The 11809-nt window shown below is 50.3% G+C and overlaps 1 protein-coding gene across 1 annotated transcript in view; it reads left to right on the top strand.

Annotated features, from left to right (window-relative positions):
* The window catches only part of cemip (cell migration inducing hyaluronidase 1), a 58463-nt gene that overhangs the window by 45359 nt on the left and 1295 nt on the right, over positions 1–11809 (top strand). Inside the window, exons 14-26 of the mRNA XM_067249470.1 lie at positions 20–148; positions 1786–1871; positions 2242–2373; positions 3024–3059; positions 3619–3777; positions 4642–4822; positions 5253–5468; positions 6482–6693; positions 8379–8564; positions 8829–9033; positions 9381–9467; positions 9687–9844; positions 10269–10369. Of these exons, the coding sequence (XP_067105571.1) occupies positions 20–148; positions 1786–1871; positions 2242–2373; positions 3024–3059; positions 3619–3777; positions 4642–4822; positions 5253–5468; positions 6482–6693; positions 8379–8564; positions 8829–9033; positions 9381–9467; positions 9687–9844; positions 10269–10369 (1888 nt within the window). The remainder of the gene's footprint in view (positions 1–19; positions 149–1785; positions 1872–2241; positions 2374–3023; positions 3060–3618; positions 3778–4641; positions 4823–5252; positions 5469–6481; positions 6694–8378; positions 8565–8828; positions 9034–9380; positions 9468–9686; positions 9845–10268; positions 10370–11809) is intronic.

The following is an 11809-nucleotide window of genomic DNA, read 5'->3' as shown; positions in this document are numbered from 1 at the left end:
CGTGTGTGTGTTCCTGCAGGAGACGGGCTTCTGGTTCATCTTCCACCACGTCCCTACAGGGCCGTCTGAGGGCATGTACTCACCTGGGCGCTCTGAACACACCCCCATGGGCCAATTCACCAACAACAGGGCCCACTCCAACTACAGGGTGAGAGACAGTGTGTGTGTGTGTGTGTGTGTGTCCGGTGGGGAGAGAGTGTTAGAATGAGTAATTGGGAAGGGAGGCGCAGATAGAGAAAAAGAAAAACAGAGAGGGAGAGGTTCCGCCCAGACTAGCCGCACTCCACAAAAACACCTCAGAGAGATGTATGATGTGTTTTTGAAAAATGGGAGGATGTTTTGTCTGTTCATCTCCTTGTTTCTCTAAAACGCTCTCTCTCTCCCTCCCTTCTTTCTCCCCCCTCCCTCCTCCCTCCTGACCTCTTCCCTCCCTCCCTCCCTTCCGCCCTCCCTCCTCCCCTCCCTCCTCCCCTCCCTCCTCCCCTCCCTCCTCCCCTCCCTCCCTCCCTCCCTCCCTCCCTCCCTCCCTCCCTCCCTCCCTCCCTCCCTCCCTCCCTCCCTCCCTCCCTCCCTCCCTCCCTCCCTCCCTCCTCCTGTCTTTCCCTCCCTCCCTCCCTCCCTCCCTCCTGTCCTTGCTCAGTAATGCACCGTTCCAACCAGCGAGTCTTAATAGAAATATAACTCATGTCAAGTGTTACCTTAATTGAATTGTGAGATAACATGACTTGTGAGGGACACTGGAAAGGTGTGTGTTATGTGTGTGTGTGTGTGTGTGTGTGTGTGTGGTGTACATATTTGCATTGCTTTCATCTACATACAATCACAAGATCCATGATACAGCCTTGACTGTGAGAGGACGGGGTTGTCAAGGAGATGAGAGGTAGTTAATGCAGCGTCCTCCTGGTCCAATGGGCTCAGCAGGTCCAGGCTTGGATCACACTGTCTGCCTGTTTACTTCATGTACACACCTTCTGTGTGTGTGTGTGAGGGGTGTGCCTTTGTGTGTGTGTGTGTGTGTGTGAGAGGGGCGTGCCTGTGTGTGTATGTGTGTGAGAGGGGCGTGCCGGTGTGTGTATGTGTGTGTGAGAGGGGCGTGCCTGTGTGTATATGTGTGTGTGAGAGGGGCGTGCCTGTGTGTGTGAGAGGGGCGTGCCTGTGTGTATATGTGTGTGTGAGAGGGGTGTGCCTGTGTGTGTATGTGTGTGTGAGAGGGGTGTGCCTGTGTGTATGTGTGTGTGTGTGTGAGAGGGGTGTGCCTGTGTGTGTATGTGTGTGTGAGAGGGGCGTGCCTGTGTGTATATGTGTGTGTGTGAGAGGGGCGTGCCTGTGTGTGTATGTGTGTGCGTGAGAGGGGTGTGCCTGTGTGTGTATGTGTGTGTGAGAGGGGCGTGCCTGTGTGTGTATGTGTGTGTGAGAGGGGCGTGCCTGTGTGTGTGTATATGTGTGTGTGAGAGGGGCGTGCCTGTGTGTGTGTATGTGTGTGTGTGAGAGGGGTGTGCCTGTGTGTGTGTATGTGTGTGTGTGAGGGAGTCAGGTGGCTGAGCGGTGAGGGAGTCGGACTAGTAATCCGAAGGTTGCCAGTTCGATTCCCGGTCATGCCAACTGACGTTGTGTCCTTGGGCAAGGCACTTCACCCTACTTGCCCCAGGGGGAATGTCCCTGTACTTACTGTAAGTCGCTCTGGATAAGAGCGTCTGCTAAATGACTAAATGTAAATGTAAATGTGAGAGGGGCGTGCCTGTGTGTGCCACCACGCTGTTTTAAAACCATGCATGTATGTGACAGGCTGGAATGATCCTTGACAACGGTGTGAAGACCACACAGGCTAACGACAAGGACAAGAGGCCTTTCCTGTCCCTGGTGGGGGCCAGGTCAGTGACTCCCCCCCCCACCCTCCCTGTTGACAGACCCTCCCTCCCCCCCCTCACACACACACACACACACAACCAACCTCGACGGAAACACGCAACGCCCACTCCCCCTCAACAACCACACCCCTCTCAACGTAGACATAAAAACATAACACACACACACACCTACAGCGAGAGTTTACGAGAGGCTGTAGGGGGTTGAGAGAGAGACTCAACCCCCTACAGCCTCCTAGCAGGCTGAAACTTAGCCTCGGTTCTCCCTCTGTGTGTGCGTGAGTGTGTGCTTGTCTGTGTGTGTGTGTGTGTGTGTGTGCGCGTGCGCGTCTGCATCTGCGTGTGCATGTCTGTGTGTATGTGTGTGTGTGTACAGGTATGGGCCTCATCTTGATGCTGATCCCTTCAAGCCCAGGGTTCCAGCTCTCATCAACCACTTTGTAGCCTACAAGAACCAGGACCACGGGGCGTGGCTACGGGGAGGAGACGTCTGGTTGGACGACTGCCAGTGAGTAGATCCACACTGATTGATTGACTGACATTGATTGGCTGACTGATTGCCCGTCCATTGCAGATCAATGGACAGTTTGTTTGGTGGTCTACATGGACTGTTGGACCCTAGAGGGTCTGGAAAACACTCCTGTTCTTCTCGCTTTTTAATGAATCACTTGATGAGTGGATTTCATTATAGATCATTTTATTTTGGGCACCAATACAATCATATATTGTAAAGATAAGCTGTAGAATAATTAAAACCAAACGATGTGCCATTTCTGAAATTGCTCTGGCTTGGAATACTTAAATAGTTTTATATCAGCTCTTCAGTCCTCCTGCTGTCAATATGAGGAAATGAGAGAACACACACACACACACACACACACACACACACACAAAGGCACTCTCAGGCAGGTCCTCTGGCGCAACACTGTAGCTAAGCTACAACTGATAATAATCTGTCTAATATTCTGTACCCTAGATTGAATTTTTTTCTAATGCTCTCTCTCTCTCTCCTCTGTCTCTATCTCACTCTCTCTGTGTCTCTCTGTGTCTCACTCTTTCCCTATCTTTTTTCATCTCTCTCTTTCTCTCTCTCTCTTTATCACCTTTTCTCTCTCTTCCTGTCTCTCTATGTGTCTCTGTCTCTCTCTCTCCATTTAGATTTGCAGATAATGGCATTGGACTAACTCTGGCGAGGTAAGCCTTAGTTTTAATCACAGCTCATATTTCTCTGGATAAGAGTTGTGTTGATATTTATGGTGGCAGCATAGCCCCCTCTCGCTGGTGGGCTGATTGGAAAACGCCTTATATGGAGTCTGCTTCTGATGTGAGAGGAGAGAAACGCTTTAAAAGACTGTGAAAAGAATTTAGGAGTGTGAAAGTGACAGCTGGAAGCAGGACACACACACACATACATAGATACACACGGTACACGCACACATTGATACATGCAGTAGTCACACACACACACATACATAGATACACACGGTACCCGCACACATTGATACATGCAGTAGTCACACACACACACACATATAGATACACACGGTACACGCACACGCATTGATACATGCAGTAGTCACACACACACATAGATACATGCAGTTCACACACACATGGATACACACAGAACACACAGATTCTCATTTTCACACACCCACTCGGAACCCAATGCTGCTCTTTTAGCACACGTTCACACGCGCTCAGTAGCACGCTGCTTCACACACTCCTCCTCTCCTCCTCCTCTCCTCCGCAGTGGAGGGACGTTCCCCGACGATGACGGTTCCCGCCAGGAGGTGAAGAACTCTCTGTTTGTGGGGGAGAGTGAGAACAGGGGCACAGTGGTGCCCAGCAGCAGGACGTGGCCCTGGGGCCCTGGGGCCGACCTCAGCAGCAGGACCCTGCCCAGAGGACTGTGAGTGTGTCCTGCTGCTCTCCTCCGTCTCACACACACACATGCACTGCCACCGACCCGCACACCCACACTCAGTCACCCACCCACCCACTCACACACACACACACACACTCACACACACACACTCTCACTCATTACATTTACATTACATTTAGTCATTTAGCAGATGCTCTTATCCAGAGTGACTTACAGTAAGTACAGTGACATTCCCCCCGAGGCAAGTAGGGTGAAGTGCCTTGCCCAAGGACACAACGTCATTTTGCACGGCCGGGAATCAAACCAGCAACCTTCGGATTACTAGCCCGATTCCCTAACCGCTCAGCCACCTTGACTCCCTCTAACTCACTCATGAATACACACACACTCTCTCACCCACTCCCACTCACACTCACACACACACACACGTATTGAGAGCATGGGCTGCAGTGTGTGCAGTGTGTCCCTGCAGTCAGGCTGGAAGTCACAGTGCTCCAGCAGTCTGAGCAGCAAGATGTCTCAATACTGCACATCTCAGTCTGGCTTTCTACACTTCTGAAGTAGTTCAACTTGCACTCTTTGTTACACAAGTGGTGTACATATACACACATTCAGTCACACACACACACACACACACAGTAACACACGCTGTTACACAACTGTTTGCCCCCAGTTATTACATCTAAGTCTGAGATGTGGTGAAGAATGGAAATATGGAAAGTGTTTAAAGAAACTCTATTGGGAAAACTAAACTATCTGTACTGTTTCTTACAAGGCTGTGTGTGTGTGTGTGTCTGTGTTGTGTTTGCGTGTATGTGGTGTGTGTGTTGTGTATGTGGTGTGTGTGTGTTGTGTATGTGGTGTGTGTGCATGGTGTGTACCCTGTAGAGACTTCCCAATCCGAGGCATGCAGATCTACGACGGGCCAATCAATGTGCAGAACTGTACGTTCAGGAAGTACGCGTCGCTGGAAGGGCGACACACCAGCGCCTTCGGCTTCCGACTCAACAACTCCTGGCAGAGCTGCCCCAACAACAACGTCACTGATATCACCTTCGACCAGGTTCCTGTGAGTATGTGAGTGTGTGTGTGTGTGTATGTGTGTGTACATGTGAAAGAATAAGGATGCGATGGGTAGAGCTCAATGGTTAGAATATAAAGCTGTTGATCAAAAAGTAATATGTTCAATTCTCCCTTTGTTGCTTTGGATAAAGTGGTAAATAAATATATTATTCATGTATTGTTTATGTGGGTACATGAAGAAGAGCTCCTTTCTATTGCCAAAAGCAGTTTATTCTTCTACATATATTAATTTAGTAGCTTTTATCCAAAGCGATGTACAAAAGTGGATTTACTGCACTAAGTGCAGACAATCAAAGACTACACAATCACATTTCAAACCCGCTTACGAAGCTTAATGCCAAGGACATCCCAGTCACCAGACACAACAACACCCCAGCAGGATGAAGCAGTGTGTGTTTGTGTGTGTCTCCTGCTAGATCACGTCTAGGGTGTTCTTCGGTGAGCCTGGCCCCTGGTTCAGCCGCATGCAGATGGACGGAGATAAGACAACCATCTTCCACGACGTGGATGGCTCGGTTAGCGAGTACCCAGGGGCCTTCCTGGTCAAGCAGGACAACTGGCTGCTGCGTCACCCTGACTGCATCGACGTGCCCGACTGGAGGGCTGCCATCTGCAGCGGGCACTACGCCCAGGTGGGGTTCTCGTCCTCACACACACACTCACTCTTAACAGTCTCTCTCTCACACACACACACAAACAGACTCTCTATCACACACATGCATGCACTTTAAAAGGCTCTGACACACACACACTCTTACAGACTCTCTCTCACACATACAGTCAAGCTGTGTTTTTTGACTATTTACATTTACATTTAGTCATTTAGCAGACGCTCTTATCCAGAGCGACTTACAGTAAGTACAGGGACATACCCCCCGAGGCAAGTAGGGTGAAGTGCCTTGCCCAAGGACACAACGTCATTTTGCACAGCCGGGAATCGAACTGGCAACCTTCTGATTACTAGCCCGCTTCCCTAACCGCTCAGCCACCTGACTCCCTACTATGACACCTGACTATGCCACTATGGCATTTTTTGACGGACGCCAACTGATCCAAATGGGCTGGGGGGGGGGGTCCATTCAAAATGGACGTGGACATTTTGTCCATACAGCGTCTCGCCCACTCCCATTGTCTTCACGTCCCCCACCAGCCATCCTCTGTGACCTGTGAGGTGTGTGTCCACCAGCAGGCTGCTATAGTCAGACTCCATTAGTCCTGCTCTGTCCTGTCTCTCTCCAGCTGCTCTGGTAATGGCATGTGCCTGGCCAGTCTAATGAGGTCCTCACACACACACACACACAAAGCCTGCCATTACCTGCAAAGGTGCAGATTTAAATGTCACTTGTTAAAGTTCTCAGACAATAGATATATTGTTCCATATTGTGCCTCTCACCTCCCTCAACTCCTCCACCTTCCCACCTCCCTCTCCTCCCTCAACTCAACCTCCTTCACCTCATTCACCTTCCTCACCTCTTCTTCTCCCTCTCACCCCCCTCACCTCTCTCAACCCCCTCACTACCCTCACCGCCCCCCACATACCCCCCTCACCTCCCTCTCCCCACACATCCCCTCTCACCTCCCTTACCTCTCCCTGTTCGGCTGACCAGATCACAACATACACAATGTCTGTGTGTTTGACCTGCAGATCTACATCCAGACCCGTAACCCGGCCAGTGTGAACATGCAGATGGTGAAGGACGAGTACCCCGACCGCCCTCTGGCTCTGGAAGGAGCTCTGGGGAAGAGGAAGCACTTCCAGCAGTTCCAGCCGGTGGTCACCCTGGCCAAGGGCTACACGGTGCACTGGGACCAGGCCGCTCCGGCCGAGGTCATCGTCTGGCTCATCAACTTCAACAAGTCAGTACACTCCCCGGACTGCTCACACGCACACCTGTAGAGACACACCTGTAGACACACACACCCGCCTGTATACATTTACATTTAGTCATTTAGGGACATTTAATACAGGGACATTCCCCCCGAGGCAAGTAGGGTGAAGTGCCTTTCCCAGGGACACAACGTCATGTTTTCACGGCCAAAATCGAACCAGCAACCTTCTGATTGGTAGCCTGATTCCCTAACCGCTCAGCCATCTGACCGCCCCTGACCACACACACAACACACAAACATAGACATACATCATAAATCTATAACCACACGTAGACTCACACACACACACACCTGTAGACACACACACACACACCTGTAGACACACACACACACCTGTAGACACACACACACACACCTGTAGACACACACACACCTGTAAACACACACACCCGCCTGTAGACACACACACACTTACTCACTCACCCTTCGTCCTATATTCTTGAATATTAAATTCCCCCCAAAATCCTAAAATGAATTTTTTACATTTATTTGTTGACCTACTTCCATTATTCTGCCTGCACCTCCTTATCGCTCTCTCCGAGTATGCTGCCTCCGAGTATGTTGCCTCAGAGTATGTTGCCTCAGAGTATGCTGCCTCAGAGTATGCTGCCTCAGAGTATGCTCTCTCCGAGTATGCTGCCTCCGAGTATGCTGCCTCCGAGTATGCTGCCTCCGAGTATGCTGCCTCCGAGTATGCTGCCTCCGAGTATGCTGCCTCCGAATATGCTGCCTCCGAGTATGCTGCCTCTGAGTATGCTGCCTCCGAGTATGCTGCCTCTGAGTATGCTGCCTCCAAACTGCATGATGGCAGGGGAGACTTGAGGCCATTGAGTCACATGGTCCCAGTCAGGCATCAACAGCCAGGCACCCAAAGATGGTCTTAATAAGAACCCAGTCCTGCTGTCTCACTCTGCCTTCTCCAAGAATCCTGCTGGCTGTGTGTGTGTGTGTGGTGTATGTGTGTGTAGGGGAATGTGTGTGTGTGTGGGTGTGTGGACGGGAATATGTGTGTGTGTGTGCAGGGGAATGTGTGTGTATGTGTGTGTACGTGTAGGGGAATGTGTGTGTATGTGTGTGTACGTGTAGGGGAATGTGTGTGTATGTGTGTGTGTAGGGGAATGTGGGTGTGTGTGTATGTGTGTGTAGGGGAATGTGGGTGTGTGTGTTGCACAGCAGCATTGAGGACAGGCTTGACTTCATGACGGCTATATGTCAAAACCCGTGACCCACCCTTCCTAGCAAACATACTTAATAGCATCGTTGACAGTCGTTCTAACAGAATAAGCATGGCTATAATTTCAAGCATGTCCTCAATTCCCTATGGCCTGGGCTCACCCTGTGTGGAGGGATGGTCTATGAATAGCTGCACCATATGAACCCTATAGGAAATCCCACATGAGACGCACATCTCTGGCGCCCTCTGGTGGTAGTGAATTAGAAGTGCAGGCAGAGCGCAACTCCGGATACCGGACTCAAACAGTCTGAGCAGCTCTCAGCGTCTCCTGGCTCTCTGTCTGGACGTCATTCACAGTCAATAAAGCATGAATAACCCTCATCCATTATGAAGGCTGTTGCCCTGCACTGGATCGTTTTGTTTCCTCCATCTGAAGGCGAAACGCGTGTTAACAAACGGTGTTGTTGTTTCGTTGCAGGAATGACTGGATCAACGTGGGCTTCTGTTACCCCCCAGGATCCACCTTCACCGTCATCTCCGACATCCACAACCGCCTGACCAAACAGACACGCAAGACGGGCGTGTTTGTGAGGACCATGCAGAGAGAGAAGGTCGACCACTCTCACCTCGCCAGAGGGTACTACTACTGGGAGGAGGACACTGGGTATGGAGAGGATGTGTGTGTGTGTGTTGGGTTGTGTGTAATTTGTGAGTGTTTGGTGGTATGGTGGGGTGTGTACATGTATGCGTGTGAGTCTAAGAGTGTGTGTGTTGATGTGTTTATATGTGGTTGTTTTGGTGTGTGTGTGTGTATATGCGTGCATGCTGGTGGGAAAATGCGTGCGTGTCTGTACATGTGTGTGTGTGTGTTGGTGTATACACGTGTGTGTGTATATGTGTGTGTGTCTGATGAGTGTCTGCCCCCCAGCCTGCTGTTCCTGAGGGTGAAGGCCCACAACCAGAAGGAGACGTACGCGTTCTGCTCAGAGAAGGGCTGTGAGAGGGTTAAGATCACAGCTGTGATCCCCCGAGGCAGCGGACCCAGCGACTGCCTGGCACGCGCCTACCCTCGCCACGCCGAGATGCCCATCGTGGACGTGCCCATGCCCAGGAAACTGCCCAACAGCAAACTAGTACGGAGACTTTCAGATGAATTATGCTTTTTTGTTATTGTTTGTTTGTTTCTCCCCTCGTGGAGTAACTGCAGGTGTGTGAATCGGATTGGACGCTGATGATGAGAGTCAAAGGGATTTATCTATTGTCTGACTCTAGGCCATTCTGAACAATTAAATTATTATGGCATGGTAACCAACAGCTACATAGCAGGCATAAAAAAGGTTTAAGTGTCCATTTAAAACACTGGCAGCAAAAACAGCAGTAATGGCAATAAAGAAAACTAGCAAAAAAGGGATAAAATCGCCATTGTGTCGGTGGATATGTAAATGAGATGATGGTGATTTAAATTGAACGTCCTCTCCAGCACACACCCGAGCACTTCCTGGAGGTGAAACTGGAGTCCTACAACACTCGCTTCTTCCACATCAAGGAGGACTTTGCCTACACTGAGGTCAGTGCCCTTCTGCATGGTCCTAAGGCCCACCCTGTTTCATACTCTGGAGTTACCTGGAGATGTTACTGTTAGACATGGCTGGCTTGTTTATTACTGAGTCATTACTTAGTACTGGAGTTAGGGTTAGGACTAGTATTCAGGGGTTAGGGTTCATACTAACGTTCCATAGCCTACTCACTGAAGAGGAAACAGCTATGATCTGATTGGCTGTTGCAGGTGAATGGCAGGAAGCTCTACCAACCAGACGACGGCGTGCAGTTGACTGTGATCGATGGGCATGATGGGAAGTTGGTGGAAAGTAAAGGCTTCAGGAACGCCATCCTGCAGGGGATCCCAGCTCAGATAGACAGCTACATCTCTGGGCTCCCAGACAGGTAAAACACACACACAGATAAACCATAACAGACAAACAAAGACGTACATACACACATACACAATCACACACTCATTCACACATGGACTGTTTCACGCACACAGGCAACCAATATTTCTAAAGTTATCTCCATACCCTCCCTCCCCCTCTCTCCCCCCTCCCCCTCTCTCCTCCCTCCCCCTCTCTCCCCCCTCCCCCTCTCTCCCCCCTCCCCCTCTCTCCCCCCTCCCCCTCTCTCCTCCCTCCCCCTCTCTCCTCCCTCCCCCTCTCTCCCCCCTCCCCCTCTCTCCTCCCTCCCCCTCTCTCCTCCCTCCCCCTCTCTCCCCCTCTCTCCCCCCTCCCCCTCTCTCCTCCCTCCCCCTCTCTCCCCCCTCCCCCTCTCTCCTCCCTCCCCCTCTCTCCCCCCTCCCCCTCTCTGTCTGTAGCTCGATCGTCATAATCACCTCCAAGGGTCGCCTGGTGACCAGGGGACCCTGGACTAAGGTCTTGGAGAGACTTGGACTGGACAAGAACATCAAGCTTAAAGGTAACACACCTCTGGCAGTGTTAATTAACTCTCCTCTCCTCATTTTCCTCTCCTCATCTTCTTCCTCTCCTCATCTTCCTCTCCTCATCTTCTTCTCCTCATTTTCCTCCTCTCCTCATCTTCTTCCTCTCCTCATCTTCCTCTCCTCATTTTCCTCTCCTCATCTTCTTCCTCTCCTCATCTTCCTCTCCTCATCTTCCTCTCCTCCTCTCCTCATCTTCCTCTCCTCTTCCTCCTCTCCTCATCTTCTTCCTCTCCTCATCTTCCTCTCCTCATTTTCCTCTCCTCATCTTCTTCCTCTCCTCATCTTCCTCTCCTCCTCTCCTCATCTTCCTCTCCTCTTCCTCCTCTCCTCATCTTCTTCCTCTCCTCATCTTCCTCTCCTCATCTTCCTCTCCTCTTCCTCCTCTCCTCATCTTCCTCCTCTCCTCCTCCATCACACAACTAAACAGAGTTTGATCTCATTCTCAGACCACCAGGCTTGTTTGGAGTCTTTGTTACAAACACAATCTAACACTGTTACTCTGCACTGCTGTAAAGGACTCCTGCAAATGTTTTAATACGTTTCCAACCCCAAACGCGCAGTAGAGGGCGCCCTTGCTTTACCGTTGCTAACTCTTGAACCGCAAACGATTGAAAGCTGGCAATGAAACATGGAATAAAATGTTTTATCATGATGAGAAGAACAGTTGACCTCATCTCATTTGGTGAATAGATCTAATCATATAAACTCGTATAACTTCAGCAACGACTCTTGATGAGAAGTGAACGTGCAGAAATGACTTCATACGAATGTTAAGTGAACAACCTGACATTCCATTCCTGCCAAGATATAAACACATATATAACACACACAAAAGGATGGTGTGTTGAGAGAGAGAGAGAGAGAGAGAGACAGAGAGAGACAGAGAGAGACAGAGAGAGACAGAGAGAGACAGAGAGAGACAGAGACATGCCAGAACAGCAGGGATCTTCCTCCCATGTCTACGAACTCACAAGGCACTGCTAAAGCTTTGGAATGTACTACTGTGTAGTCCTGAGCTACACGACTGTGTACCCGAGTCCTGAGAGAGCCTGGTTTCATGTTTCTCCACCACAGACATACTGCACACGCCCCACCCCGCCACCACAGAGTGGAGGCTGGGGACAGGGACATTGTTGGGACTGTGGGGTGTGATGGATGAAACTCATGTATGGTCTGTTTGTGTGAATGTTAAACACTGTGATATGTACGACTGTCCGCCTCTCACTGGAGGAGAAAGAATGTCTGCTCACTGTCTCTCTCTCCTCTCTGTTCCTCTCTTCCTCCTGCTCTCTCTGTCCTTTTACATCTTTCTCTCTTTCTGCCTCTCTCGCTTTCTCTTTTTCTCTCTCTTCCTCTCACTTTGTCTTCTATTTTCTTCTTCTCTTTCTTTCTCGCTTTCTCTTTTTCTCTCTCTT

The sequence above is a fragment of the Osmerus mordax genome, chromosome 13, assembly GCF_038355195.1.
Source record: "Osmerus mordax isolate fOsmMor3 chromosome 13, fOsmMor3.pri, whole genome shotgun sequence".
NCBI classification, from domain to species: Eukaryota; Metazoa; Chordata; class Actinopteri; order Osmeriformes; family Osmeridae; genus Osmerus; species Osmerus mordax.
The sequence above is the reverse complement of the archived record's forward strand: the minus strand, read 5'-3'. Positions and strand labels throughout refer to the sequence as shown.